The sequence below is a fragment of the Blastocystis sp. subtype 4 genome (assembly GCF_000743755.1).
Source record: "Blastocystis sp. subtype 4 strain WR1 chromosome Unknown seqid_0010, whole genome shotgun sequence".
NCBI classification, from domain to species: domain Eukaryota; class Bigyra; order Opalinata; family Blastocystidae; genus Blastocystis; species Blastocystis sp. subtype 4.
This window is the reverse complement of record NW_014569537.1, coordinates 20,495-47,994: the sequence shown is the minus strand read 5'-3', so window position 1 is coordinate 47,994 and position 27,500 is coordinate 20,495. Positions and strand designations below refer to the sequence as shown.

General features: G+C 38.3%; 18 protein-coding genes across 18 annotated transcripts; 12 read left to right on the top strand and 6 right to left on the bottom strand.

The window, feature by feature from the left end:
- Positions 1–84: 84 nt before the first annotated feature.
- On the top strand, positions 85–1,129 carry JH06_0207 (serine/threonine protein kinase; the record flags this gene model as incomplete). Its single annotated transcript, XM_014674387.1, has 7 exons — positions 85–170; positions 202–429; positions 460–553; positions 584–653; positions 685–730; positions 762–1,003; positions 1,053–1,129. 7 exons carry the CDS (start codon positions 85–87, stop codon positions 1,127–1,129), a joined length of 843 nt encoding a protein of 280 aa, XP_014529873.1.
- Positions 1,130–1,220: 91 nt separating this feature from the next.
- Positions 1,221–1,628, bottom strand: JH06_0206 (DNA-directed RNA polymerases 1, 2 and 3; the record flags this gene model as incomplete). Its single annotated transcript, XM_014674386.1, has 4 exons — positions 1,221–1,298; positions 1,333–1,414; positions 1,447–1,589; positions 1,623–1,628. The coding sequence occupies 4 exons, from the start codon at positions 1,626–1,628 to the stop codon at positions 1,221–1,223; spliced, it is 309 nt and encodes a 102-aa protein (XP_014529872.1).
- Positions 1,629–1,710: 82 nt separating this feature from the next.
- On the top strand, positions 1,711–2,502 carry JH06_0205 (hypothetical protein; the record flags this gene model as incomplete). Its single annotated transcript, XM_014674385.1, has 5 exons — positions 1,711–1,749; positions 1,780–1,835; positions 1,868–1,946; positions 1,979–2,155; positions 2,188–2,502. The coding sequence occupies 5 exons, from the start codon at positions 1,711–1,713 to the stop codon at positions 2,500–2,502; spliced, it is 666 nt and encodes a 221-aa protein (XP_014529871.1).
- A 282-nt stretch (positions 2,503–2,784) lies between these two features.
- JH06_0204 (pyruvate NADP+ Oxidoreductase) lies at positions 2,785–4,401 on the top strand (the record flags this gene model as incomplete). The annotated part of the gene is made up of 1 exon (XM_014674384.1): positions 2,785–4,401. One exon carries the CDS (start codon positions 2,785–2,787, stop codon positions 4,399–4,401), a length of 1,617 nt encoding a protein of 538 aa, XP_014529870.1.
- Positions 4,402–4,667: 266 nt separating this feature from the next.
- On the top strand, positions 4,668–7,212 carry JH06_0203 (exportin-like protein; the record flags this gene model as incomplete). The annotated part of the gene is made up of 11 exons (XM_014674383.1): positions 4,668–4,804; positions 4,836–4,951; positions 4,983–5,547; positions 5,579–5,792; positions 5,823–6,233; positions 6,266–6,305; positions 6,337–6,572; positions 6,604–6,699; positions 6,733–6,804; positions 6,837–6,983; positions 7,015–7,212. 11 exons carry the CDS (start codon positions 4,668–4,670, stop codon positions 7,210–7,212), a joined length of 2,232 nt encoding a protein of 743 aa, XP_014529869.1.
- A 214-nt stretch (positions 7,213–7,426) lies between these two features.
- Positions 7,427–8,755, top strand: JH06_0202 (exportin-like protein; the record flags this gene model as incomplete). Its single annotated transcript, XM_014674382.1, has 8 exons — positions 7,427–7,488; positions 7,520–7,618; positions 7,650–7,773; positions 7,808–7,874; positions 7,906–8,018; positions 8,049–8,187; positions 8,219–8,601; positions 8,657–8,755. 8 exons carry the CDS (start codon positions 7,427–7,429, stop codon positions 8,753–8,755), a joined length of 1,086 nt encoding a protein of 361 aa, XP_014529868.1.
- Positions 8,756–8,807: 52 nt separating this feature from the next.
- Positions 8,808–9,705, bottom strand: JH06_0201 (zinc finger domain-containing protein; the record flags this gene model as incomplete). The annotated part of the gene is made up of 4 exons (XM_014674381.1): positions 8,808–8,933; positions 8,964–9,384; positions 9,416–9,595; positions 9,626–9,705. The coding sequence occupies 4 exons, from the start codon at positions 9,703–9,705 to the stop codon at positions 8,808–8,810; spliced, it is 807 nt and encodes a 268-aa protein (XP_014529867.1).
- A 204-nt stretch (positions 9,706–9,909) lies between these two features.
- Positions 9,910–11,775, top strand: JH06_0200 (chaperone HSP70; the record flags this gene model as incomplete). The annotated part of the gene is made up of 1 exon (XM_014674380.1): positions 9,910–11,775. The coding sequence occupies one exon, from the start codon at positions 9,910–9,912 to the stop codon at positions 11,773–11,775; it is 1,866 nt and encodes a 621-aa protein (XP_014529866.1).
- Positions 11,776–11,823: 48 nt separating this feature from the next.
- Positions 11,824–12,806, top strand: JH06_0199 (hypothetical protein; the record flags this gene model as incomplete). Its single annotated transcript, XM_014674379.1, has 3 exons — positions 11,824–12,043; positions 12,073–12,719; positions 12,750–12,806. 3 exons carry the CDS (start codon positions 11,824–11,826, stop codon positions 12,804–12,806), a joined length of 924 nt encoding a protein of 307 aa, XP_014529865.1.
- A 65-nt stretch (positions 12,807–12,871) lies between these two features.
- Positions 12,872–14,363, top strand: JH06_0198 (transporter, major facilitor subfamily protein; the record flags this gene model as incomplete). Its single annotated transcript, XM_014674378.1, has 7 exons — positions 12,872–13,043; positions 13,072–13,152; positions 13,183–13,279; positions 13,310–13,735; positions 13,764–13,894; positions 13,915–14,030; positions 14,061–14,363. 7 exons carry the CDS (start codon positions 12,872–12,874, stop codon positions 14,361–14,363), a joined length of 1,326 nt encoding a protein of 441 aa, XP_014529864.1.
- A 37-nt stretch (positions 14,364–14,400) lies between these two features.
- JH06_0197 (transporter, major facilitor subfamily protein) lies at positions 14,401–15,942 on the bottom strand (the record flags this gene model as incomplete). Its single annotated transcript, XM_014674377.1, has 4 exons — positions 14,401–14,853; positions 14,885–15,392; positions 15,422–15,734; positions 15,816–15,942. The coding sequence occupies 4 exons, from the start codon at positions 15,940–15,942 to the stop codon at positions 14,401–14,403; spliced, it is 1,401 nt and encodes a 466-aa protein (XP_014529863.1).
- Positions 15,943–16,637: 695 nt separating this feature from the next.
- JH06_0196 (hypothetical protein) lies at positions 16,638–18,905 on the top strand (the record flags this gene model as incomplete). Its single annotated transcript, XM_014674376.1, has 2 exons — positions 16,638–16,701; positions 16,744–18,905. The coding sequence occupies 2 exons, from the start codon at positions 16,638–16,640 to the stop codon at positions 18,903–18,905; spliced, it is 2,226 nt and encodes a 741-aa protein (XP_014529862.1).
- Positions 18,906–19,200: 295 nt separating this feature from the next.
- On the top strand, positions 19,201–19,755 carry JH06_0195 (sumo-conjugating enzyme ubc9; the record flags this gene model as incomplete). The annotated part of the gene is made up of 6 exons (XM_014674375.1): positions 19,201–19,222; positions 19,245–19,312; positions 19,344–19,427; positions 19,450–19,522; positions 19,553–19,602; positions 19,630–19,755. The coding sequence occupies 6 exons, from the start codon at positions 19,201–19,203 to the stop codon at positions 19,753–19,755; spliced, it is 423 nt and encodes a 140-aa protein (XP_014529861.1).
- A 361-nt stretch (positions 19,756–20,116) lies between these two features.
- On the top strand, positions 20,117–20,575 carry JH06_0194 (hypothetical protein; the record flags this gene model as incomplete). The annotated part of the gene is given in 2 exon segments (XM_014674374.1): positions 20,117–20,185; positions 20,204–20,575. 2 exon segments carry the CDS (start codon positions 20,117–20,119, stop codon positions 20,573–20,575), a joined length of 441 nt encoding a protein of 146 aa, XP_014529860.1.
- Positions 20,576–20,594: 19 nt separating this feature from the next.
- On the bottom strand, positions 20,595–20,922 carry JH06_0193 (hypothetical protein; the record flags this gene model as incomplete). Its single annotated transcript, XM_014674373.1, has 2 exons — positions 20,595–20,712; positions 20,744–20,922. The coding sequence occupies 2 exons, from the start codon at positions 20,920–20,922 to the stop codon at positions 20,595–20,597; spliced, it is 297 nt and encodes a 98-aa protein (XP_014529859.1).
- Positions 20,923–20,972: 50 nt separating this feature from the next.
- On the bottom strand, positions 20,973–22,875 carry JH06_0192 (hypothetical protein; the record flags this gene model as incomplete). The annotated part of the gene is given in 9 exon segments (XM_014674372.1): positions 20,973–21,089; positions 21,120–21,247; positions 21,258–21,355; positions 21,388–21,524; positions 21,555–21,890; positions 21,921–22,070; positions 22,173–22,279; positions 22,310–22,709; positions 22,744–22,875. 9 exon segments carry the CDS (start codon positions 22,873–22,875, stop codon positions 20,973–20,975), a joined length of 1,605 nt encoding a protein of 534 aa, XP_014529858.1.
- Positions 22,876–23,002: 127 nt separating this feature from the next.
- On the top strand, positions 23,003–24,635 carry JH06_0191 (ubiquitin-activating enzyme; the record flags this gene model as incomplete). The annotated part of the gene is given in 8 exon segments (XM_014674371.1): positions 23,003–23,060; positions 23,090–23,173; positions 23,188–23,718; positions 23,747–23,946; positions 23,977–24,055; positions 24,086–24,158; positions 24,188–24,377; positions 24,408–24,635. 8 exon segments carry the CDS (start codon positions 23,003–23,005, stop codon positions 24,633–24,635), a joined length of 1,443 nt encoding a protein of 480 aa, XP_014529857.1.
- Positions 24,636–26,879: 2,244 nt separating this feature from the next.
- JH06_0190 (proteasome activator complex subunit 3) lies at positions 26,880–27,493 on the bottom strand (the record flags this gene model as incomplete). Its single annotated transcript, XM_014674370.1, has 5 exons — positions 26,880–27,018; positions 27,049–27,110; positions 27,141–27,306; positions 27,336–27,406; positions 27,437–27,493. The coding sequence occupies 5 exons, from the start codon at positions 27,491–27,493 to the stop codon at positions 26,880–26,882; spliced, it is 495 nt and encodes a 164-aa protein (XP_014529856.1).
- Positions 27,494–27,500: the final 7 nt, after the last annotated feature.

Sequence of the window (27,500 nt, the reverse complement as noted above, 5' to 3'; positions counted from 1 at the left end):
AAAATAATAAGTAAAGATTATCTGAATCTCAAAGAATATTCTTGGAATTTCTTTCTTCATAACTGAATTCATTATTTTGTTCTAATGATCTTAAAACCGGTGGTGGTTGGTAAGGTTTCGATGAGCCAACAGCGAATTGGCACTGGAGCATATTCAGATGTCTATGACGGGTAGATGCTTTTTCTCTTAATAATATTATAGAGAATATGATGGGAAACATGTTGCTGTTAAAAAGTTTCGATACTGTGGAAATGACGCCATGAAGGACATGATGGCAGAAGGCGAAATAATGATGGAACTACACCATCCGAATATTGTTGCATGCTATGGATGTGGTATTTCTGTTGATGGCTATCCTGTGTTGATTCTGGAAAGGGCAGAGAAGTCATTAGCTCTGTTCTTTCGTGAAGAGAATCTAAAGAATGTAACGTATGTGTATTTTGTATCCTTTACTGTTAGGTTAACAAATCAGGAATTGAAAAGGCGGGCACTCCAGATCTGTGATGCTGTGAAGTATCTCCATGACAAACACATTTCTCATGGAGATCTTTCAGTAAGAGTAGTATCGTGCATCGATATGTAGATAAAGAACATTGTTGTTGATTCAAACGGAAATTTCAAACTGTGTGATTTTGGTTTTGCCATGCAGATTCGTATTCTGTTCTTTGAAAGAGTGATCAGTAGATGGAACCAGTGAGTTGGATCCGAAGCATTTATGTACACCTGCATCGTATGTTGTCTTGTGAACGGATAATACCTAGTGCTGCTCCCGAACTCCTTTCTTCCTGGATGCGATCACTCAGTACAGATGTGTTCTCTGTGGGAATCATTCTATTGGAGCTGGTACTTCGGAACAGTGCCTATTCAATAACCAATCTAAACAAATATGAAACCCCTTATGGATATGATCAGTATCTCTTCATTCAAGACATCATCCATGGGTTTCGGCCACGACTCCCACGGGATTGTCCTCAGTGTACAAGTGAATATGTGAAGGTAATGTGTAGATTATGCTGATATTATCCGTTCATGTCTTGTTTACGATGGAGTAGATCCCAAAACAAAGAAAACATTCCATCGGCCTACCATCGATGATGTGATTTCCATGCTTAATGCATGGGAGAGCTGATTGTACCATATCTATTCAGTTATTTGTTGATAGAAACTCAGATTCCATGAGAAAATGTAACATATCAAACATAAGACAATAAATGAACAAGTTAGTCGAAGTTGAGTTCATCAAGTCTCCAGTCTTCGTACTTTCCACTAGGAAGGAATCTGCGAATAATCAAAGGAATCTAGTTGAATAAAACTCAAATAACCAAATAATACCTTCTTCTGTTTCAATTCCTCAAGAGCAATCTGAAGTGTATCCGTTTGATCGGTAACTTCAACCATTGGAGGTGCATTCATACTAGAGATTAAAATCTGTTCCATAGAACTAACCTTAGCTGAAGGGCACGAGTACCAAGAATACGAGCTCGTTCATACTTTGTAAGGTACGGAGTAGTGACTCTTTTACTGATAGGAATACTTACATCCCCAGAGGCCACAATCTGCACTCCATTCTCAATGTTGTCGTTCTCCACCTACCAAATGACTTCTCAATACTCTAGAATTACTTCCATGCTTTATGAAAACTAAAGAATCGATTCTTGAGGATATCAATGAATTCCAAAAGAAGCACTGTTTTTTGAAATCACATAAGGAATGGCAAGAAATGAAGAAAAGCAAATTAGTGAGTTGAATGTAGTTACACTGAGGTATGATAAATAGTAGAGATTTGTGATTGCCAAAGAGAATGATCAGTTTCGACAACGAAAGCGTCCACCATTGTAATAAAGCATTGAGGATGCTAATGGGATAGAGAGCGATTAGATACGGCGGAAGCGATTCGTCGTTGGATTCCGGATATCAAGAGAGAGATTGATTATTTTATTCAACAGGTTGGATTTTTAGTAAAGCAATCAGGATTTAGATTGAAGGGAGTCGGAAGTATACCGATGCTAAGATCCGAGAGTTTAAACAGCGTATAGATGAACTCGAGAAGGAGTATATATCATTTGTTCAAAAAGCATTGGAGTTGGATCCCAATCCTTTGTGGCTTCCAGGAGAACAGCATTCCTATGTGTCTAAAAAGGACTTTGATGAATCTGTATGGTAGTGTCGTAATCTAGTAATCAATAGAAACGGTTACGAGAACAAGGAGAAGTGGTAGGACTGGTTTCGGATGTTCCTCTACCGGATTTTGTCCAGTCATCGTTAGAAAAAAAGAAATATCAAAGCACATCAGAGAATAGTGACATTAAAGACTCTGATAATCCAGTGTCTTCAAATGACAGTTCAGATGATGAAATTGTCACTCCTTTAGCAACTCAAGAATCTCGCACTCTCCACGAATCCGATCTTACAGCCTTGACAAATAACAAAGAACTAAAACGTGGTTTCAATAGTGCTTGTTTGAGTTATTACAAACGGCCACGGGTATTTGGTGTTTGTTGACAACTTCGTCATTCTATCATTGTATTCAATGTTAACTCTTTCGAAATCAGTTTCATCCTCTGTGTCACGACTTCTTAGGAGAGTATCCTTATCAAACTCGTCTCCTATTCTATCACAGGTTGCTCGCGCTTTTTCTCTGTAGGATCGTTTTCTATCATTGATTGGAATAGTTCAAAACGTCCAGATGAAGTAACGTTGTTGTATGGCTCACAATCGGGAAATGCCGAGAACTTGACAAAGCAACTAAAAGAAGATCTCGAGAGAAGGGGAATCGAGTGTGAAATGGAAACGCTGAATGATGTTGATGTGAATGATCTGAAGGACAAGGAAGCTGTTTTGTTTATTACTTCCACAGCAGGTCAGGGAGAATTCCCTGGTAATGCAAAGGACTTCTATGATTCGTTGTCCAAGATCGAGGATTCCTCCTTTTTAAAGGGAGTCAATTGTTCAGTCTTTGGTTTAGGAGATCATGGATACGTCTATTTCAACAAGGCTGCAAAAGATCTTTCGGCAAAGCTTACCTCCCTTGGGGCTAGTTTTCTGACACCTCTAACACTAGGAGATGATCGTGATGAGGAGAAGTATGAGACACAATATTATGAATGGCTCCCGTTGCTCTACGAGGCCCTGCATTGTAAACAAGTGGTTCATAACGATCCTCCGAAATCAAATTATTCAGCAACCATTTTGAAATCGAATGATGGAAAAATCAAGCCATTCAAACCTCTTCGATCACATCTCCTTCCTTTAAAAGAGACTAAACGTCTCACACCAGCTGGATATGATCGTGATATTCGTCATTTTGAGATCGATCTCTCAGGAAGCAAGATCAAGTATAATGTTGGTGACACTCTGGGAATCTACCCTCAGAATCCTCCAGAAGAGGTAGATCGATTATTGAAGGAGCTTGGTTTGAATGGAGATGATGTTGTGAAGATCACAAAGAGTGAAGCCATTCGTCGAACCTTCCTTCCATCCCAAACTACCATTCGATCACTGTTCACAGAGGTGTTGGATATATTTGGTCGACCTACACGTCGTTTCTACAGTCTACTAAGTCGTTTGGTTACAGATTCCAAAGAGAAGGAATTATTGGAATCCACAATGACAAAAGAAGGAACTACTTTGTTAAAAGAGTTTATGACGGAAACAGTCACATATGCTGATATTCTTCGTCGTTTCCCTTCTGCAAAACCCTCGTTAGATTTACTTCTAGAGATGATTCCCATCATGAAACCACGATACTATTCGATAGCCTCTTCCCCTCTTCTTAACCCATCTTCCATACAACTTTGTATTGTGGGTGTTGATTGGACGACTCCCAAAGGCGTTGAACGACATGGTCAATGTACCTCCTATCTGAGACGACTCACTGCAGGAAACAATACAGAAATTCGTGCAGTGGTTGCTCCAGGAACAATGCGAATGCCTGAACGTTCTGAAACTCCTGTTATTATGGCAGGATTGGGAACAGGAATTGCTCCATTCAAAGCAATCACAGAAAATCGTGTGGCTCTTGCTCGTCAAGGGAATACTGTTGGAAATACAATTCTATTTTATGGATGTCGTTATAAGAAAGAGTTTGTTTATGGTGATTTGTGGAGTCAGTATCAAAAGGAGGGAGTCTTGACACATGTGATTCCTGCATTCTCTCGTGAACAAAGTTATAAAATATATGTTCAGGATCGAATACGAGAGAATGCTAGGTTAGTCTGTGATGCGCTTGTCAAAGATGGAGGGTACTTCTATTATTGTGGACTGGCAGGTCGTGCTCCTGCGCAGATTCGTCAGGGGTTGATTGATGCTCTGAAGAAAGAAGAGGGAATGAGCGAAGATAAGGCTGATGCGTATTTAACTCAGATGGAAAAGGATGGAAGGTACAATTTGGAATGTTGGTAGATTGTTTGTTCAGGAATACGCCTAGATAGAAAGATAAGTTGAAACGAAGATGATACCAAAATCCCTCCAATAAGTGGTATTCTATTCGTTCGTCAATATCTCTGTAACTCCTTTCTTTGAACGAATGTAAGTCTGTGTATTCTCTTTGAAATCATTATATCTCCATATGGAATGGAAATAGGGATGATTGAAGAGATCCTTTCTTCTTAGGTTATGAAAGTGAATAACATTAAGAGGATTGGTTGTAACGATTATTTAGAAAGGAAATGAATGAAGAGAAATTAAAATACTTTGAAAATCTGTGTGATTGCTTATACGGAGGTACTGGTGGGATAGAAGCACAGAAAGCAGGAGAAGAGCTTGCTACAATCACAGGGAATAGTTCATTTGCAGGGGATATTGAGTTTGTGTGAATAGTATTGTTAAGAATGTAGATACATTTTACGTTATTCGCAAAACCGAAATGCGTTGATTTGTCTTAGTTTATCGCTGAAACATGTGATTGAGGATAGTTGGACATCCTTCTCCCCAGATCGTCGTCTTGAGATTCGTAAGAAGTGGTTAATATTTGTAATCCTTAGGGAATATGCTGATTCAGTACATCGAGACAAATGGTCCAAAACTTGATTCCATTGTTCTCCGTGGCATTTCTACATCGATAGGTCTGATTTCAAAACTCTCCTGGATCTCGGATCGTCGTCATCGTTCCCTCTTTGAGTCTATCGAAGCGATTATCGATCTGAAGGGTCCCTATCTGGTGGTTGGTTTGAATATGATGTCTGATTTTGTGGAGCAAATGAATCTTCCTGGAACATGTACCTTCATTGTTGATTCCTCACCCCAAGTGGATAACACAGATCATCGCAAGACGGCTACGCAATTCATGTCAGAAAATCTGTTGGATATATTTCAGTACGCTCTATCGGTGATTCAAAGCATTCATGACAATGATCCTGCCTTTGCAGATCCGCAGTATCGTCAAACGGTCCTTCAATCGACACTCGATATTCTTAGTAAATGCTTACAGTTTGATTTCACAGGATGTACTGGTGATGATGGTTCTGATGAGATGTGGGTGCTTCAGTTACCTCAACTTTGGGAAGGACCAGTATGTAACAGTAAACAATTGTATGTGTTTTTTGATCTGTTTGTTAATGGTGGGAGATGTGATATATAGATTTGCTCAATTGGAACCTCCATTAACACGAGCCACACTTGAAATCATAATGCTATATGCAAGTGTTCGAAGATCTCTCTTCCGAGATCAGTATGCTCGATTAGAATTTTTGAATGTGTTAATTGAAGGAGTGATGGGAGTCTTGAATGGTGGTCATGGAATGCAAGATGAAGATACTTACAACATGATGTGTCAGTTGTTAAGTAGATTGAAAGTGAGAGAATGCGTATTTTTCAATTCATAGTCAAATTTCCAGTTATCAGAACTAATGAAAACCACACACTATTCAACTTGTTTCACACTCATTGCCAATTTCACATGTGTTTCTCTTCGTGATTGGAATGCATGTTCCAATTCAATTTCATTCCTATTGACATTGTGGTCACGAATGGCATGCGCTAATCGTTATGTGACATTAACAGAAGCAATTCGTCCAAATGCAATCGTCCTTCAGAATCTGATTCCTCAAGTGGTGGAAGCATACATTGAAGGTCGATTGATTCAAGTGTGTGATGATACAGCTGTGAATCCCTTGGATAATCCTGAAGGTATCCAAGAAGAAATGAGTCAGTTCCCACAAATGATAAGATTTGAATATGAGAAGAATGGAAGTTGTTTGATGACCAAAATGGCAGCATGTCTGAATGAATATGAAGTGATATGTTAAGGAGATGGTTGATTGACTAGAACTCTCTACAACAAGAAACTGAGCGGATTCAATGTGAAAGTGGGTTTATCTCAGTAGTAATGTTTTCTAGATAAGCTGGCCCTTTTGATTCATATCATTGCTAACACTCTAACAGGACAATCATTTATGCTTGTTCAGGTGAATCACAATCACAATCAAGTCGATAGTTCTCTCGCCCGATCTGTCTTCACACTTCTTACTCGTGTTCAACTCCAAAAATCATCTGGATTTCGGTCATTGAACATTCTCATTATCATTCCTAGTTGTCATGTTCACTTAGAACTGGCTTTCTTAGAATTCTTCCTTGTATGTATGTCGTTGCACTCATAACTCATAGTTATTCCGACGCACATTCATAAATGATCAGAAGAGTCTTGCGATTCTACGTGAGTATGATGACTGTCAGGAATCAACTCCTCCTGCAAGAGCTTTGGTAAGAGATTTGCTAAAATCAGATCATTTTCAGGCATTCCGAGATTTCTTTGAAAAAGTTGGATTCAAGAATCATGTTGAAGTATTGCGTGTGATTTGGAATAAGGTCCTTTTTTTGTCATGACTAAAATTGGTTAGATTTCTGACAATCTGCAAAATTGGAGTGATCATGAAGGTATCATAGCAGCAAGTCTTCGTGTTCTTCGTGATCTGACATCAGGTTATGAGTATTCACGTTTACTCCTGTCATTAGAAGAGGTTCAGTATTTGTTAGAGCATTTGTCAGTATGATGTGATTTGAATCACTGAGAACTAGGAAGTGAATTATCCTTTCCTGAAGAATCCAGCTTTCAGTCATTTGCGTACGACATACTATGAATCCTTAACCTCACTAATGTTACTGGAGAATATCCCTGGTAGACTGGAAGTTCTGTTAAAGTCTGTTATGGAACAAGTCGAGAGGCTTCATGGTATCACCAACTTTAGTGAACAGGATCGTGTAAGTGTGATGTGAATGACTATGACTGATTGTGATGAGTGTATCGTAAGAGTGTGACTATGATGATATGTGGTTTATAAGTGACTATGACTGTGATGATGATTGTGACTGTTCCTGAATATGATGAATGGTGTGTAAGAATGATTGTAAATATTATTTTCAATAACTCTCCAATTCATTCTCTCTCCTAATGCTGTCTTAGTATGAGATTATCTCCGTCTTTAGAGATATGCGAGGTATTGTCAATACGTGCACAAGCAAACGTGATTTCAACATTTTCTTTGAAGCTCTGTTCTTATTCTATCATCCATTCATTATTTAGATATCCCCGCGGTTTTGAAGTAATGCGTCATGCGCTTCATGATCACTGTAATGATCCTGAAATCGTCTCTGCAATTCTTAAATTCGTTTCTTCTTTAGCGTAAGCTTAAATTGCTTTTACTGAAATCTAGACTTAATCGGGAATCCAGAATTGATTACTGTAATGACATTGCTAATGGTGTTACACTCTTCCGAGAGACTTCTACTGTCCTTCTGGAATATGGTACTGTCTTACTCAATAACTTCCCTTCTTTTGTACTCCATTATTCTGGACTATTTTTACTCTTAGGTCAATTGTTCAGATACTGTATATAAAGGTATTTGTCAGCTATTTCAGGTGATGGAACGCTTTTTAAGTGAATGTCAAAAATCGGCCTGATTTTGTAGAAGGTCATTATATCCCATTCGGTGTGTTCTCTCTGTATAACGATTCTTGTTTGAGTGATCTTCTATCCATGTATCTTCAAATTGTAATTCGAACTCCATTCAATCAATTGAGTGTAATCAAACCAAAATCATCTCATTTTTAGCAATTACCAAAATATGAAAATTCTGTATTTGTGTTTCTGGAACTGCTGTTTGCTGATCACTTAGCAACAGTGAGTTCGATCGAAACAACCGCGTTTATTAGCATTATGGACAGTGTTTGCAATGGTGTTGCTTCTTTTAGTGAGATTTGATTTTCGAAAGTGATGATTAGATTCAGAGGTGGTGAAGTGTTCAGCGAGAATTCTTGACAATGTGGCAACTTATTTGTATTTCAATCAGTATAAACCTACAGAGACAGTTGCAAATATTAAACGAATTATGCAGGCCCAACCGAACTTCTGGGATGTCGTAATGACAAGTGTATTAAATGCCTTTATTTTTGGAAGTGCAAATACGATCTGGGATTTGTCACGACCAATCTACTCTGTCTATTTGGTGAAGCGAGATTCTCTGGATCATTATCTGACCAATGCTAGTGCCAATCAAACACAGCAGACTGTGTTACAATTGATGGAAGATACAAAAGAACTAACAAAGGATGTCGATTTGGCTATGGGAGTCACAGCTCGAGATGAGTTCAGTAAGAAGGCAACTGTATGGAGAAGGCATTTCTTATCGTACATGCAATTATGAAATGTTTGTTTGAAAGAAAGAAGAGAAAGAAAAGGAGGTTCCATTGTATTTGGTAGAGTTAGATATGAGAGCGATGGTTGTGATGAATCTAAACACGGATGAGTTGGATCAGTAACTGTAGTAACATCACTTGAGCCACAACTACAAATTACTCCTTATCTTTGAAATCACTGTTTGCAGATCAATAAAACACCATTCTGATAAGAGGGAACAGAAGAAACAGTCTCATATTGCGAACTCTTGGCTTGTCGACGTAGTTCTACGTACTCATCCATCTCTTTCCGAAATCGATCCTATGAATCATATTAAGAATTGGAATGCACAATATATGGCTGTTTTTGTTCTTCTGATAATTCATACCATTTCTTCGCTGCTAATTTGGAGCACTCCACAAATGGAACCTTTTTTTGCTTTTCATTCTTCATTAATGCATACTGTTCCCGTAGAAACTGTGTGAAGGCAGGAATCGGCTTTTTGGGAATATCGGTAGGTACAGTTGTTACCATAGAAGGCATTTCAGTTCCCTCAACGAAGGATTTCAGACGGCGATTTTCTTCCAAAAGTGTCTTGTTTTGATCTTTTAGCTTCTTGTATTGATCTGCAAAACGACGATATTTTTCCAGTTTCTTTAATAGTTTCAACTCACGTTGCTCACACTTTTCTAATGTATGCCAATTCTTGACATGTTGTCGCACATCTGCTTTTGTTTTAAACAATTTAATAGGAGATGTGCAATCCTTGAATCTAGGTATTACACAAAGTCTGAGAGGCCTACGGACACTTTTCAGTTCGCACATTACTATGTGAATAGGAATGACGTGTGAGTTGTGCACGAACATAAAATGACTTTCCACATCCTTCTACAGGACATACGAAGGGTTTGATGCCAGTATGGATCTTCTTGTGTAGAATTAGGGATCTTGATGCAGCAAAATACTTTCCACACTGGTCACAACTACAAATCACGAAAAAAGAAGATCCCAACCGAAAATCGGTGACTTCCTGAGATTGATCCGGAAATCCCATATCAATCTCCGAATGGTCATCATTTGTCTCTGAATCCATGTCCAGTGACATTATCGAGTCCAAAGAAGATTGGTATAACCCGAAGAAAAGGTTGGAACGGATCAGAACTTAATCGAAACAAGCAATCTGAAGGCAGCAGTCTTTACGGGAAAGAGCCTGAGAAGACAACAAACTGTATAACTGAGACAATGATTGGTAAACAAAAACTCGTTCTCATTATAGGATTAATTGGCTCATTTGTCAATGGCTCGAAATCGATATGTGGCAGGCATTGACTTAGGAACATCGAATTCCTGTATTGGAGTTATCAGAGACGATCGCGTTTGTATTGTTCAGGATACGGCTGGATCTAGGGTAACTCCATCTGTAGTCGCATTTACAAGAAATGGAATGAGATATGGTGAAGCAGCGAAGCGTTATCGGCGATCTGGTGATCCCAACGTAGTTTATGAAGTAAAAAGAATCATTGGCAAGAAGTACTCATCTTCGGAAGTTCAAGATGAGATTCATAACTGGAATTTCAAGGTAATTCCCACTGTGGATGACAATCCTCGAATCCCAATTACGATAGATGATGTGACAAAATACTATTGTCCTGAAGCTATTAGTGCAAAGTTGATAAGTTATTTGGTAGAAATGGCAAAGAAGGCAACGGATGGTATAATCAATGAAATAGTCATTACATGCCCTGCTTATTTTAGTGAAAAGCAACGGAGAGCCACTCGGGATGCTGGAGAGATTGCCGGATACGAAGTTGTTACTGTGTTGAACGAACCAGCTGCTGCAGCTATTGCTTATGGGTTCGAACACAAAGGAATAGACCAAACCATTCTTGTGTATGATCTTGGTGGTGGGACCTTCGATGTAACAATCCTCAAAATTAGTGAAGATCGTGACGAAGTACTTGGCTATTCGGGTGATAGTCATTGTGGAGGAGTTGACCTGGATCGGATTATGGCTAGTTTGATTCAAGAGCGTTTGGCTGATCAGAATATCGATTTTACCATACCACGCAATCAAGAAAAAGTTCGAGATGCAGCAGAGCAAGCCAAGATAATGTTGTCTTCATTGAAGGAAGTGGATATTGGTGACTGCTATGATGGAATTACAGGCGGAATCACAATTACGAGAAACGAATTTGAAGGACGATGTATGAGTATCTTTAATAAGACAATTACGATGGTGACGAAGTTGATGCAGGAATTGAATCTATCACCTGATAAGATTGATAAAGTTGTATTGATTGGAGGTTCGAGTAAGATTCCAATAATCTATGAACGATTGGGGAAAATATTTGGAAAGGAGAAAATCAGCAAGGAGATTAATCCGGATGAAGCAGTAGCAAAAGGAGCAACTTTGTATGCCTATACAAGAAATCGATTACGAGGTTCAAGTGAGCTTGTTGAAGATGACAATTTTCTTGATTCTCTGGATGATTATAGAGTGTTATTAGATATTCCGTCCACAATAACAGACGTAGTTCCAATGTCATATGGAATCGAAGTTGATAAATCTCGGTTTAGTCCAATCATTTGTCGAAATACACCTCTTAACAAAGAGTATTTTAGAATGTATCGCACGAGATATAAGGATCAGTCCCAGATTCGCATCATCGTGTATCAGGGCGATGATCCACTTTGTACCAATAATGCGGTTATTGGAGATTTCTTTGTACCGAATTTACCGAAAGGTCCTGCAGGAGGAGTTCGAGTTGAAGTGAAGATGGTAGTTGATAGTGAGTTCATGCTTCACGTATCTGCGAGAGTGGTGGGAACGGAGGATTGGATTACGGTTAACATTGAGAAGGAAGTAACGAACTTAAGTGAAGAGGAGAAGGAGATGTTGAAGAATGATCATCAGAAAGACCGCTTACTTGATAAACAAATAAGCGAAAGGTCATTCCTTGTGAACCAGGTTCAGTCAGATTTTGATGAATTGCGAATGCGAATACAGGAGAAACAAACAAGAATGCCTATGATCACGCATGCTGAGATTATGAGTTTTGTTAACTGTAATGCGGATAGTAAATTGAGTTCCAAGTCTTTGAAGGAGCTTCGAAGTATCGAAGCAAAGATGATTCAGTGGAAAGATTATCTTCAGCGTCTTTGATCTTGTTGTCCTTCGTTGTTTGTTGGTTATACGGTGACGTTGAACTGAATGCTTCCCTCCTCTTCGACTGTCGTTGAGACTTTTCTCAAACGCAGTTCTATCTTTGCCTCAGTGGAGGAATTCAACCGATACAAAAAGCTATGGCCTTCTAAAACTATTGTGGAAACGTTCGTCCAGAATCAAATCAATAACGTTCACGGTCATGCATATCATCTTGGACTTGATATCAGCTCTCGATCCACTGGTATATGTGTCTTGTCGGATCAAGGTAGGATTAAATGGCATTATCAACACAAGGTCAAGTTCTCGCATGTAAAGCAATGAAACCAGACCATTCTTGCAAAGGAAACAGTATTCTTTCAGCAAGTACCATTTTGCAATCGATTCAATCAACAATCGATCAAATTGATCCAGACTCTAATCAATGGAATGTAGTGATCGAGAAATACCTTCAAATGTTTGGATCCAATACTTTTCGAACTCAGAGTCTCTTCTATCTTGCTGAGATCAATGGAATCATACAATTTCGAATGTGGGAGAGGCTCGGGAGACAGCCAATATGTGTTCATCCTTCTACAGCTCGATCTGTACTATCATTGAAATCTGCAGGCAATCGTGAGGACACAAAGGAGGCTGTGTTTGCTTATGTACGTGAAAAAGTTGGAGACCAGATCCAATGGCCGCAAAAGAAACGAAGTAGTGGCTTTGCAGATGAATGTTATGATATGGCAGATGCCTTTGTTTTGGCTCAGTTTGGACGTATTCAGGATCGTGTACAGTCGCTTCGATCCTTTGCAGGAATTACCAATGATGTATCTGAGACTCTACTTCAATCTCCATTATTCTTGAGTTATTTCAAGACAAATCTAGCCCATCATCTGCGCAAGTATTATCTGGATGATTCGATGTTGTCTCTGAAGGGGGTTCCTGAAGAAATGCTTCTTGTTGGGTTTCCTGATTCATTTGATTTGTAGAAATACGATAAGAAAATGACAGAAACAATGACAGAATTGGTAGCAAAGATATTGTGACATTCTTGAAAAAAGGGAAACCGTGGAACTTTAATAAGAGTCTTACTATTTGTTGTTTATTCGCAATGATATCACGAAAAGACATTGATCTGTATCTTGTTGATATCACTGTTCATCTTGATATTCTTGGTTACTCGATTGTTCTTCCTATCATGGCATCATTGAATGAGAGTCTTGGAGGTGATGTGGATGATCTGAGTCTTTTATTCTCCAGCTACGCTGTTACTCAATTTATAAGTAGGATTGGTTTCTCTCTGTAATGAAGGTTATTTATACATGGGACAGTTGAGCGATCGTATTGGTCGCAAACCACTGATTGTATTATCTCTGTTAGGTTCTTCATTAGGTTTGTATTTCATTTGATTCTGACAGTTAGGAGCAGTTGCACAGGGTTTATCTAGGTCAATTACTGCACTAATTGTTTTCAGATGTATTACAGGTCTGTTTGCAGGAAGTTGGATTGTCGCACAAGCGTAGTTTTCTCTGATTCCTGTTTAGAATAGATATATTGCTGATTGTACTACTACAGAAGAACGTCCAAAGTATTTGGCACGGTTAGAAGCGTTTCTAGCTGCTGCGTATATCTTTGGACCTGCACTGGGTGGCTTTTTGGGTCAAATTACATATGGAACACCGTTTATAGCTGCAGGCATTATTGCTGGAATTGCTCTGATCTTTGTATGTTTCTGTTTAAATGAGTCTCTGGACACAAAAGCAGTTCAGAAGAAGTCAAATCCAAAGAAAGAAAAGAAACCACGACAATGTAGGAGGATGTTTCCTATAGTAGTCGTAATTCTTGTTGATACTATTAATGCTAAGATTCTGTGTATGATTGTCGAATTCTGCAATCGTTGGCAGATTAATGGATGGGATTCGTATTTCAATTCCTATGCTCAAGAAACATTTGGATTAAAGGAACTCCATTTTTCGTATGATTTTTGCATGACTTTGACATAGATTTTTGGTGACAGGTTTGGGAATTCTCAGTTGTGTTCTAAATGTACTTGTTATTCCTTTTTTGATTTTCAATTTGAACATGCCAATTCCGTACATTAGTCTGATGGCGGGATTCTTTCAATGTATCTCTGGTTCATGATTTTCACTCTAGTTGTATCAAATCTCATTATGGGTTTATCAAAGAGTTTACCAGGAGCTATGTTTGGATCATTTCTGATGGAGATTGGTTATAGTCTTTCTACTTCTGCTCCATCTAGTATAATAAGTGTATGAATCTATAATAGAATTCATATATAGTCCTATTCTGATGCTTCTGTTCAAGGAGAAGTGTTGAGCTATAATATGATGGCAGGACAGATTGCCATGATTTGTGCTCCTTTAGCAATGGCTCAATTGAGTAAGCATAAGCTGAATACTCCGTTTCTGGTATCTGGATGTTTCGGATTGATTGTGGTCATTTGTATGTTTTGGATTTCTCGTACTCCTGGAGGGAAAATGCTGGGAAGAACATCTCGAGAAGAACTGGAGAATTCTAAATCACAATCAAATTCGAATAGTGATATTGAGTTGGCTTCTGCTAAGGAATGGATTGTTTGTTAAGTGATTATATAAACAAACAGAACACTAGCTAAAAGGACTAAGCTGAAATAGCGGTTTGACTAATGCTAACAATTACTGGTTCACTCGAAGTAGTGGTGGGTGCAGGATTCATCTCCACACTCACTTGACTTGAAGTAGGTTGAGTACTATCCGTCTCTTTACTCACATTACTTTCAGAGACTCCTTGAACAGGACTCATCTCCACATCCATATCAGATTTCGCATCCTTTCCATTAGAGTTCTGTGAATTTGATCGTTCGCGTACATCAATGATATTCTGTTTTCCCAATACTTTGGCATCCTTGCGACAGGCAATTGTTGTCATTACGATTGTACCAAGAGTAGCCACACCTGCTGATAAATAATATGTGGCATCTCGATTCCTCGTATATACAGCCGACAGGATCAATGGAGCCACAATCAATGAACCCTGATAACAGAAGTTGTTCCACGATAATACTTCGCCTTGTATCTCTTGACGATTGGATGTCTAGTGATCATATAGTAATCAAACCACTCACACTAATGATAGCTACTGAAGAAGGAGAAGCCAAATTGTTTCCAGTCCAGAGAAGAACTGAACACATCAAGGAACCCCATGCTACAGGACTCGCTGCCATTCCTATATATGCTGCAATCATAATTACATATCCCACAACAGCCAGATAAGGAATTGGGATCCCAAGAGTACTAGTCAACCATGGATAGATGAAGTATTGAATTATAGCGCACCAGACACTTTGAAATACAATGACTGTACTGAATGTGGTAGAAGGGACTTGCCAACGATCCGAAATGTAGAACCCATAACGTGAATTGTAAGCACTGAGAGCCCAACGTACACAAAACTCGGATAAGAAACACATGACCATGATTGAGGTGAGTTTTGGACGAATTCGAGAGGTTTTTGTCTTTGTGGTTTTCATAACATGATAATGACCTTCTTCGTCAAGGACTTGTGGATTGGATTCTTTCAAGAAGAAAAACCCTAAAAGAAGAGCAATTCCAGAAGCACCTCCAGCAAAGAGACTATGATGAATGAGAGCATGAACACATACAGTGGAGTTTGATAGCTGATTTGACCAAGAATACCTCCGATAGCAGGTCCTACAATATAGGCTGCTGAGTTGCAAGCTTCCAATCTTGTAATGTAAATGCTTCTTTGATCACCTGGAACAAGATCCGCAATTACTGCTTGAACTAGAATCAGAGAACCAGCAAATAATCCAGTAAACGCTCTCCAAATGATCAATGAGAGCATGTTACGAGAAAGACCTTGGAAAAGAGAACCAAAGCACGATCCAATTAATGATAGAATGAGAAACGGCTTTCGTCCATACTTATCACTCAACGGACCCATGATTAACAAGCCTACACTAAAAACTCTCCAATAGATAGTACTTATCAATTGCATCACTGCATAACTACTATATAGGATACCCTCTTCCATACTGGTACTATTCATCTCTTGTACAAGATATGGAAGAATAGGGGTAACCAGTGCATTGTTCATCATATCAAAGAATACAGTCACGAAAGCCATGATAATGTTGGCGTTATTCTTTTTCTTATCAGCCATTTTGCTTTTCAGAAGATGAGATAAAGGAATAATGAGATAACATCTCTGCTATTCACATGTTGTGGTTCACAGGACTTGTGAATAATGTTATCCAATCAAATAACGTGATTTGAACCGTGTCATTCAATAACTTGAGCCCAACATGGATAATTGTTGCTCTATCTCTTGTTATTCATTCCTTTCTCTTAGCTAGATCAGACTACTAAGTAAAGACCATGCCAAAGAGGATTTACAATCACATAGAAAACTCCGAACTGAACACGAATTCTTTTAGATAAAGTTAAGAAGAGATTGTCAGCTAAGAATTTAGGCAATAACTGTCCCATTTGGTTAGACAAGATAACTTGCTTTCAAACTATAAAATTGTTGGTTTATGTTACATTAGCATCATTAAATATGCAATTAATATTCAGTTGTTTTGGACATACTAAAATCATGCTCTCGATCTACCAAGTGACTTATTATTTTACTCTGATATTCGATTGTAGTTTGAATGTTACTAAAGGCATATCTGCTATTGTCAAGGAATAACTATCAATACAAGGTGAACATACAAATACTATAATAAATCTAATTCAAAGAGAGATGAGGGTATACAAACTAAATAACAACTGAGAAATCCATATTCGTTGAGTTCAGCATTGCACTGAAATTGAGCCATCCGAAAAACTCGTCGGTCATTTTGCTTATCGAAGATGAGTCAGCAGGGAGGGTTTATGAAGGATTATCAGTTTCTATCTATGACCGTATACGATCAAGGTTGGCCTCCGAATGGAATTGGGATTGCATATTATCAGAAAGGTAGTGAACAGTACTCTCTTCGAGCAAAATGGGTCTATGGAAAGAAGGAGGGAGAAGCCACTCTATACGATTCTCATAATCTTGTTTGTGCCCAACTAACTTTTTGGAATGATGAAGTTACTGGTCCATGTATTATTCGAGATGGCAATGGAATAGTTCGCTTCCGAGGTGAGATGGTGAATGGGGAGAAAGAAGGGTTTTGTGACGAATTTAACGAGGCTGGAGTGCGTATTTTTAGTGGATATTATAAGGATCAAGAGAAGTATTCGCTCTTTCGTCCTAGAGATGGGATGGAGGGATTTTGGGAAGAATACTCTATGGATGGAGCTCTGTTAACAATATCCGAATATGATTCCCATTTGACGTTGAAGCATGGTCGTTGTTTCTTCTTTGAGAATGGGGAAGTTGTGAGATACGAATTAATGGAAAACGGCAAAACAAAGTATGTTTGTGCTAAGTTCCAAGGAGATGTAATGATTAAATACAATACTCAAGGAAAGACTATATATGAAGGGAGTTATAACCATGACGTGAATACCCTTTTCTGTAGAGAAGGATATGGTCGTGAATTTGATGACTCGGGTAAGTTAGTGTATGAAGGTCTCTTTGAAGAAGATAAACGTTTATGGTATATTAGAGAACAAGCAAATTGGAAAATTGTTAGAGAAGTGAGTACAAATATGTATGTTAAAGTGTATCAGATCGATTCACATAATATACGTATGGGGAGATGTAATTACTTTAAAAACAATGAATTGGTTAAGGTAACAAAATGGATCAATGGCAGAGAACTTAGAACAATGGTTGACATTAATTGTGATGTGATGCGTGTCTATGGAAATGATGGAGAATTACGATATGAAGGAGGTTTTAAGAGAACAGGAAATACTGAAATGTGGTCATGGATTAATCGTGAAGGAGAAGGTATAGAGTATTTGGAAGATGGTGTGACAATTGTTTACCGAGGTCATTTCTCTGGTGATAAACGGAGTGGTAAAGGAATATGGTATTCTCATGGAATCCTAGTTTATTCTGGTGAATGGAAGGAAGATGCTCCTAATGGATACGGTACTCTAATGGATGATCACGGAATTTCAATTTTTGATGGAACCTGGGAATGGGGTTATTTGTTTACTTCAAACGGTTGGATTGATTATGAATCAAGGGAATTCTCCATTGTTCCAGGTAAAACTGAGTTACCCAAATGGGGAAAACGAGGTGGAGTGACCCTTGATGTTGAACGTTCACTTCGACATCAAGCAATTCGATCAGGAGTATGGGTTCACTTCCTTGATTCAGCAAGTAGTCTGTTGTTAGTAATATCACTAATCCTTTGTCTCCTTATTACTGTGTATCTGTTCATTGTATTTCATTCTTATGGATGGTTTCGATGGTCGTCACTAGTTGGATTCATAGGGTTCATTGTATTCTTTTTCTGTAACGTGAAATTCTGGTTATCACTGAATGAAATTGCTGAGTGGATGTTACCATTTTTTCCATTCTATGGACTGTATATCTCGATAGCTGTTGGATCTGTTCAGTTTCTCTCACTTCTTAAATATACTACCTTCTTCTACATGTTCATTTGTCTTCTTGTTGTGAGTATTGTTGCTGTTGTGTTTATATATTGTTATACTGAATTGTTTTACTTCCCAATTGTCGTTGAAAGCTTACATGCTGCCACATTCGTTTGTCTAACTCATTTTCTAAATAATGAATTGAATACCACGATTGGAATGTCTTTATCCATTATCATGTTTGTATATTCCATAGTTTCTTTCTTCTACTATCATACATACATCTTTCATCCATTTATTGATGTCATTCTATTCTTTATCCTTTTCTATAAGAATTCGAATGTTGTATTTTATGGAGGAATTGGATTATTGATGTATGTGATTGTGGTTGTGATACTAATTACTATTGCTAATATTGATTCTATCTGGAGAAGAAGTATTGATTCTTTCGATGAAAAGAGACTTCAGTGGTTGCGAGCTTTGAATACCATCGATCCAAGTATATGTTTTAATGGTGATAAGATGGTTTCCAGGTACAATGAGGACAACCTGGATAAAATCCTTAGGAAACATGCCTCATGTCTCTCAAGGAGATTCCTATCAAATATTCCTATGAAATGGTACATCATCGCGAGATTTAATTAGTTATTTCTTTTCTGTAACATATTTGTTTGTTGTTATAGAGGATAGTAACATCGTAAGACCCATCCGATTGATGGATAATCTCAATCTTCTCTGCTGAATCCTTCTAAGCATCGAGAGAAAGAACATAATGGGAACAATAATGAAGATAAGTGGAAGATCAACATTCTTAAAGGAACGAACGAAACTAAAATCCCTTGGCTGATGTTGCTGGTTATAAGAGCTATTGTAGGGTTGTTTTAGAAACTGCAAGTTCCGTGATCCTGAACATTTGATTTTTATAAGAATCTGTATCTTGATGAGTGGGCAAAGTTGGATCAGTCGAACTGATTAATCATACAGGTCTATGTGAACGACGTCTACTAGGGGAAAGAAAACAATGGCGTAAGGATCATCCTGCTGGATTCACCGTTTGTTTTGTAACATTGAATTAACGTAAAGGCTGGACCTGTAACTCTTGCAAATGGCACAACTGATTTAAGAACTTGGAAGTGCATTATTCCTGGAAAGAAAGGGGTCCGTAATGTACTTCTTGTTGATTTAGTAGACAATGTGGGAGAATGGCAAGTTCCGATTAGTTATGACTTTTCCTGATGATTATCCTTCTGTACCACCAAAATGTACTTATTGGAATACCTTTTAATCCACAGGTGTTTTCAAACCTGTAATATTCCATCCTAATGTATATCCATCAGGAACTGTATGTTTGAGTATATTGAATCCAAAGAAATCTGAATTTGGATGGAGACCCTCTATTTCTGTGAAGGAAATTCTATTAGGTATTCAGCATCTACTAGAGAGTCCCAACTGGTTAGATCCAGCACAAGCAGAGCCAGTAATGGTTTATAAGTAGTATTTGGAAAGAAGAATGATGTGTAGTAAATCACCAAAGGAATACGAAAGGCGAGTCGGGCTGTTTATTGAGGACTATATGAAGAAAAAATACTTGGATTGATTGATTTCTGTTTATTCTTTGGACATACATGACGTAAATCCAACTATTATTTGAATTGGAAATTGAAACCGCTCTGCTAATACAGTTACGCGATAAATAATCCGTCTCCATTAGTAATTACGAACGAATCCTAGGAGGATGAAGTCCAAACTTGATAGTCATTGAACCTTTTTATACAGGCGAAAAGACTAGCATAACAGTCCGGATTGATGTTCTTTGTATCCTATGAAGTTGATTATTCCTTATTATTTCTCATAATATGGATCAGATCGCAGCAAATTCAGCAAAGAGCTTTTTTAACAAGATGTGTGACGACGTATCCATATTGGTTAGTGGTGATGTGTAGCTGAAGTCATTCCGACTTCTTCTGTGGGCAAAATATCTTAGTATGTTATGCAGTATTCTTGTCGTGTTTTCCGGATTGAGCTTCAGTGGAGGCTTCTGGTTGTCCATTCTTGTGCTCATTATTGGTCTATGTATGGTCTGTATCGACTTTGTTAAGTGCTTCACATGTTTTGACGTCACTAAGAAGATCGATAAGATGGTGGAACCCGTTCGAGCTCCTCTGATTAAGGGACCCATTTATATTGTGTTGGGTATTATTATCTTTAAGAAGTCCATTCTGGTTTCCATTCTGGTTATTGTCTGTGGTGTGTTCTATGTTGGTGGACATTTCTTCGACAAGAAGAACGATGGCAGTAAGGCACCTATGGTTTGATTGAAGGAGTGTTCTTTGTTTACAAACAACTATAACTAGAGCCAAACTCCGAGAAACCTCGAATCACTACTTGAACCATATCAAAGAATGTAGAAACACCTAACCGTAAATTCTTTTCGTCCACAGCCTTGAAATGTCTGGACATCAATCGGATCTATTCATTCTTACGTAATAAACAGATTGGACTGAACCTCGAATTCTCTGTCAACTCGTTCTGGACTTAGTTCAGGATCCACTTCCAACACTTGTTTGGCAATGGATGCATATTCTTCTGTAGGGAATGTGATCGTAATGTCACTAGAGTCAAGAAGAATTGAACATTCATACCACGTTGAAGGAAACGACATGAATCTGAACAACAAACACCCCAAATAGAATAACAGATTATGCAAGTCGCTTAAGCCATATCTCTCTCCTCTTTCATCTTCTTCAACTCAATTCCGTGTTTATCCTCTTCTTTCAGCTTTTGAATTGTCTTTTTCATCTTCCTCTCTTTATCGCTCTTTCGGCAAGACTACTTTTCATGATACCTTCTTATCCATACATAGTAAATCGCAGAGAGAATGATAAATACTAACATAATCCACATAAACACATTATTCTTGAACAACCATGATACATACCGCAGATATTCAATCTGTACACCAAAAATGCCTTGAATCAAGGAATGACCTAAATTAACGTGATTTCAGGATATCAACAACTTCAGAGTTTGCAGCATAGTCTCCAAATGCCTTGGAGCAGAATTGGAGTAGAGGAAGTACTGTCATCAAAATCAGTCTGAATTATGTCATTCCTTTCCACATACATACCCTCCATTAAACACAAGAGATGTGATGAGTGTGTCATGAGGTTCCATTTCGTGAACATTGAGGAAGAACATGCGGAGGCCAAAACTAAAGGCTCCGTTGATAGTACAGAACATGAAGTATAGAGCGAACACCAACAGCTAGATATGATAATGAGAATTTAGAAATACAAGGACTGATGCAATGATGGGGAAGTACTGATTCAGCTTGCTGAAAAGACTATTTAGGAATGGGAAGAGTCCATAGCCTAGGAATTGTTTAGGGAACACATAGAAGGCTAACTGAAGAAGCCACAAGATTGATGCTATGATGCTGAGAATACCTAAAATAAGTTTGGCAATTGGTAATAATGGGTTGTTTTCCTTGTAATTGAGATGTTCTGCTCGCAATTTGAGATAATCCTCATCAAGCTCCTTGCATTCCTGACGATACTCTTCTGTAGCCTTCTTGGCTTCCTTACGAAGTCGTCGCTTTTCTTTCCATCCGAAATTACCATTTTTGGAGTTCTAAACATCATAAACGAACATTAGACTAACTTCCATCATTTGAGAGATGGATTCTCCTTGAGCGATAAGAGCTTGAATTCGGACACCAATCTCTTTCTTTTCTTCGTTAAATCGTTCTTTTGGCATATAAGTAGGTCGATTAATGAAACCACTACAAATGACCATGTCAGAGAGAGGATACTAAATCAATTTATAAGGAAGACCTATAATTCCGATACCAGCAAAAATAACAAAGAATAACCAACCAAGTATACAGAAGAATGCGATCATGGAGACAAGAACCGAAACTCGAATCGAGAGGGTTTCGGGTTCACCTACTACTTTATTTGCTGCAGCAAACTCCGTTTCAGTGACGAAGGAGGCATTGAAATTATCAATGATGTCAGGAACTATTAGTCAGATAGAAACGAAGCGCAAACGAATAAAAGTAGCCGAATCTCCGTCTCCTACATAGAAGGTATTATCGGGAGTGATTTCAAAGGCTGTGATGTCAATATCTGTACGATTGATAATCATACAAAATATAGCTGTCACAGCTCCAACAATCACCACCGTACCGAGAGCATATCCACACGCTGTTTGCATTCTCTTACACACAGGAGGTTGATCGATATCCATCGTTTCATAAAAGAAGACAGTGAATGGAAGAACCAAGACAAGAAGAACAACGATCAGAATGAACAAGATGTACCAAATCATAGTGAAATTGAACCCTCCACATGCACCATCAACAATTCCACAATCTACAGAAGCTCCCGCATTTGCAACATCAAGAGGGAAAAAGCAGATAGCCGAGATTGCAACGGTGATACAAAATATCTAGGATTCATGCCAATCCAAACTTAAAATCTACAAAGACGATCTTTCCCCCCCAGAATCCTTTAGAAAAGTCATCCGATAAGTAGTAGGAGACTAATCTCCATCCAATAATGATTACAAATACTGGAAAGAGGATTAGTAGAATCAAGAGAGTGATATCAATCATTTCTTGGAAAAACTCGGATTAACAAGGAATGACACGAAAAAACGGCACTGTATCAGGCACCGAAGAATCACGGGGATTAGATTATTCTTAATCTCAACTCACTCCTAGTTTAGAGTCTGATTCATTTATGAATATTGGCACAACCTTGACAAAAGCGCATCCACTAGGTCTGCAGTCATTCTGGCGTAGGAATGTGTGGTAGGTGATATAGTAGATTCTTTGAAGTCATTTCTTCAAACACTTTATGATATGAGTTTTTTCAAGCCGGTGAAACGCGAATCAATGAGTCGTTTAGATGGTAAGAATGAAAAGCTGAGTTGACCATAGGTATTTCAGAAGAAGAGATCCATCGACAACAATTTACTCGTAATGTTGCATTTTTTGGAGAGGATGGACAGAAGCGGATCGAAGATGCCTTTGTTGTTGTGATTGGTCTTGGAGGAGTAGGAAGTCATACTGCGAATATGCTTGCTCGTTCGGGAATTGGTCGTTTGAAACTAATTGACTTTGATATTGTGACTGTCTCATCGTTGAATCGTCATGCTGTGGCTACACGAAAAGATGTTGGGAAACCAAAAGTAGAAGTGATGCGTGACCATATTCTGGAATTCAATCCATCCATTCAGATCTCTGTCAACAATGTTCTCATTTCTCATGAGAACATTCATTCATTACTAGAAGAGAAACCCGACTTTGTAGTTGATTGCATCGATGACTTCTCTACCAAAACAGACGTTCTCGAGTATTGCGTCAAGAATCAGATTCGCGTCATCTCCAGTATGGGTTCAGGATGTCGTTCTAATCCAACATCTCTGTTGATCACAAATATCACCGATGTGAAATGTACGAATTAGAATTGGTTATGATGAAGATGATCCGTTGGCTGCTAAGATTCGACAGAATTTGAAAAAACGCAAAATTGATTTCACAGAACCAATCCAAGAGAGTAGCGAAGATCCTATGAAACGCATGATCGTCAATTCGTCTTCAGGTGTGTATATACCATGCGTATCGTCATACGAGAAGCCAGTGATGAAGATTATGTCGAAAGAAGCAAGTCAAGTCGCGAAGGTGAATGTGATGTTGATTCGTGAGAAATAGGAAGCAGATAATGATATGAGCAATGGAGAAAAAGTAGCTGGTGGTTCTTCCATGCGTTATCGCACAATTCCTGTTTATGGTGGGGATTGGACTGGAGATTGATTCATAGCTTGTGTTCCTGCTGCCTTCGGAAATGCAATCTGTTCATATATTCTGCATTCTTTGAGTCACAAAGTGTTCCAGTATGGATTAATGAAGTGATGATGAATAGACCATCTGCTACAGTTCCTTTATCGCAAGATGTGTTACTAAAGCTGTTTAATCGATTACAGACCAAAGAAAACACAGTATTCCATAATACTGAGATTCCCGTGGATCGCTTCGACATTCTGTTTCTCATGCAACAAGTGTTTAAGCAGAAGTCTGTATTTTCTGGTGTATCCATTGCAGGAAGTAAATTGGTTGGAATAGGCTGTTGTGGTGATGTTTAGGAATTCACGCGTTGGGATCTGAACAAGCTTCCTACATTGGATAATCTGGTTGTGGGTACCGTTGAGGAGTGTAAGAAGCATGAACAAGAGGGATTGGATGGAATGGATATTTCTGAACGAAATCGAATTCAGAGTGTTTTAGACCTTTTGGCAAATCAAGAGGAACGTGATAAATGTTACTACTTGATTGTTTGTTTGGATCACATTGTTTATGAATTCTATTCGTAAAGAGTATCAAGAGTTTTCTAGATCCTTTGGTAGTCAGGTTCAGCGATGTATCAAAGTTGGAAAAGCAAGTAAACATGATGAAGAGCATAGAGTGTAGATCCCCGATACTTAGTATTTCAGTCACGGTGGAATGAAAATGGGAAGCAAATAATCGATTGTTATGATTGGCCTGAGAAGGACTCCGATATTCTTCTCAATTCGGAGTTGACTGCACTATTTCAATCGAATGGATCTATTTATTCAGTTTCTCCTTCTGGCCAGTTCTGTCTACTTGCAAAATCATCCAATGACCCGTTACAATGGAATGTCTGTGTGGTTGATATGGATTCTATCACAGTCGTTAATAAATTCTTACTTCCTTCAACTTCCTTCAATTCTCCCTTTTCGTGTTTCCAATGGATTCATAATGAAGCTGAAATTTCGTTATTTCCATTTGATTCTATGATTTCTAGATTTGTGTGTGATGATCGTACCCTCTCTCTTTCGGAGAATGAGATTCTTCCGTCGTGGGTAGTCGATCGACCTATTTATCATTGTTGTATCTATCGAGTTCATTTTCACAAACCAGAAATCGAAGTGGGCATTGGTGTCTTGTTTCATTGTAGTCATTCTATACTCCCTCAAAAGATTACTGTTATGGCTATCATGTTTGGACAAACGATTCGACGATCTATTCATTGGGTTGGAAACAAACTCCTCATCATGAAGTAACTAATGCGTATTCAACTCTTCCATCCGTTCTTCTCCGTTGTGATCTGCAAGAGGACAAATCCCAAACTATTTCTTTACCAGTTGGAATGAGTTCTCCATTTTCCATAGATCAATCCACAATTCCTTCGTTTCAATTCGAAACACAATCAACTCATTTTAGTAGGTCCTTCAGTTGATGTTATTGCACACAATTCATCCATGGCAATGTATGCCTATTCTCTGGACACGAATTCTATTATTTGTCTTATTAAACAACAAGATACTATTTCAGAAGATGGATTTTGTGGTATTATGAATCCTGTTCTACAAGAAGATCCCTTTTCGGATAATGGAGAATATCCTATTATTTTTGTATTTTGTTCATTCTTAACATCATCTTCATTTATATTGATTCATTCTGTGAACATCGTCGTGTCGTTTACAAGATATCAACCACGATCTCCAATTCCTGTCAATGTCTCACAACAGATTGTACATACAACGAATTTATGTGTTTGAGAGAAGGATTCGAAGTATTCCGAGTGAATAGTCCGAATCAGCCTCCATTTCTCTCTATCCGAACAGAATCAAAACATTGGTATTCCATTTCAAATTCTATTTTTCCTGATATCCAATTCAAGCCATTTGTAACACCCTCAAAAGGCCACTGTATCCTATATCATACCCCTCGTTCTATAAAGCAACCTCTCATAGTTCTTCTTCATGGAGGTCCTCATAATCTCTTTGCTGCTTGTTTCAATACAGATATTCTCTTCTATCTCCATCATGGATACATTGTCCTGGTTCCCAATTACCACGGTTCTGCTGGTTATGGAGATAACTATCTCCATTCGTTATGTGGACATATTGCAGAGCTGGAATTGAACGATGTGATGGAAGCCATGGAATATCTGCATATTAAACACAGCAATGAAATAGATTTTGAAAGAGTTTTTGTGATGGGTAGTAGTTATGGAGGGTTCATTGGCTTGAATCTGCTCATTCAGCAATCTGTTTTCAAAGTGTGTCTCATTGTCATGGATTACCAATAGAAAGCGATTTTACGAAATCCTGTGATCAATCCACTGACAATGGCTCTGACATCCGATATGTCTTACTGGATGCTGGTTTTGGCAGGCTTAATTCCGTCTCGAGGTGATGTAAATGAACGAGTACAACAAGCACTCGAAGGACGATATCAATTCAATGGGTTGGATTGGAGAATTCTCCAGCAGTTGAATCCCATTCCTCAATTGGAAGAAGTTGGTGGACTTAGCTCAATTCTTATGTAGGTTCATTCGCCAATTTGTTTTATCCTCGGAGAACGAGATTCACGAGTCATTAATCAACAAACGTTAGAGGCATATCGAATACTGCATAGTGCGAATAGAGAAGTGAAGTATAATCAATACGTATAGTAACAATTATAGAATCATCCGAAATCCAAATGATAACCATTTCCTGCGAACAGCTCTAACAGCCGAATTAACTGCAGCAGAGGTGATTCAATTCTTCCAGTACATATGTTTAACAAAGAGAAAACTAAAACCACAACTAGTACATTGAATCCCATTTCAGTCCAGCCGTCAAAATGGTTGGTTTCACAATTTTGTCAAAATTCTTCATAATTCGGTCATACAAAACTGCATATTGATTCCGCATGTCGATAACAGCTTGAGAAAGCACAAGGATCCTAGTAATTAGGCAAAAACAAAAGACACACTCTTTACTATCATTTGAAGCCACACTCTTCATGTAGTCGGCTACGTGAGGATTCTTACGACTCTATTCATCATAGGATTCCATCACTCCTACATTCGAAATAATCGATGCCCGGGTTGTAAAATAGGCAATCATATCAGACAACATCTGGTGAGCACCTTCCATAGCATCACTCAAATCTGCAACTATTTCATTCTGAACTTCCACCCCAAATGTATTTCCATCCTCTTTTCGTGGCTGGTTCAGCTTGATATAAAACCTACATCGAAAACGAACAGAATACACTACTTTACGGTAGTAACATAATCAATCAAATCTAGTAGTTCCTTCTTCACCTTTTCAAGTAATGTTACGATCATCTACTGGTTCCTATCCAAATTCATTCCTACCTTATTGGATGGAACAACAGAATCCTTCACATCCACCTTATCAGGAAATGGTTCCATATTCTCC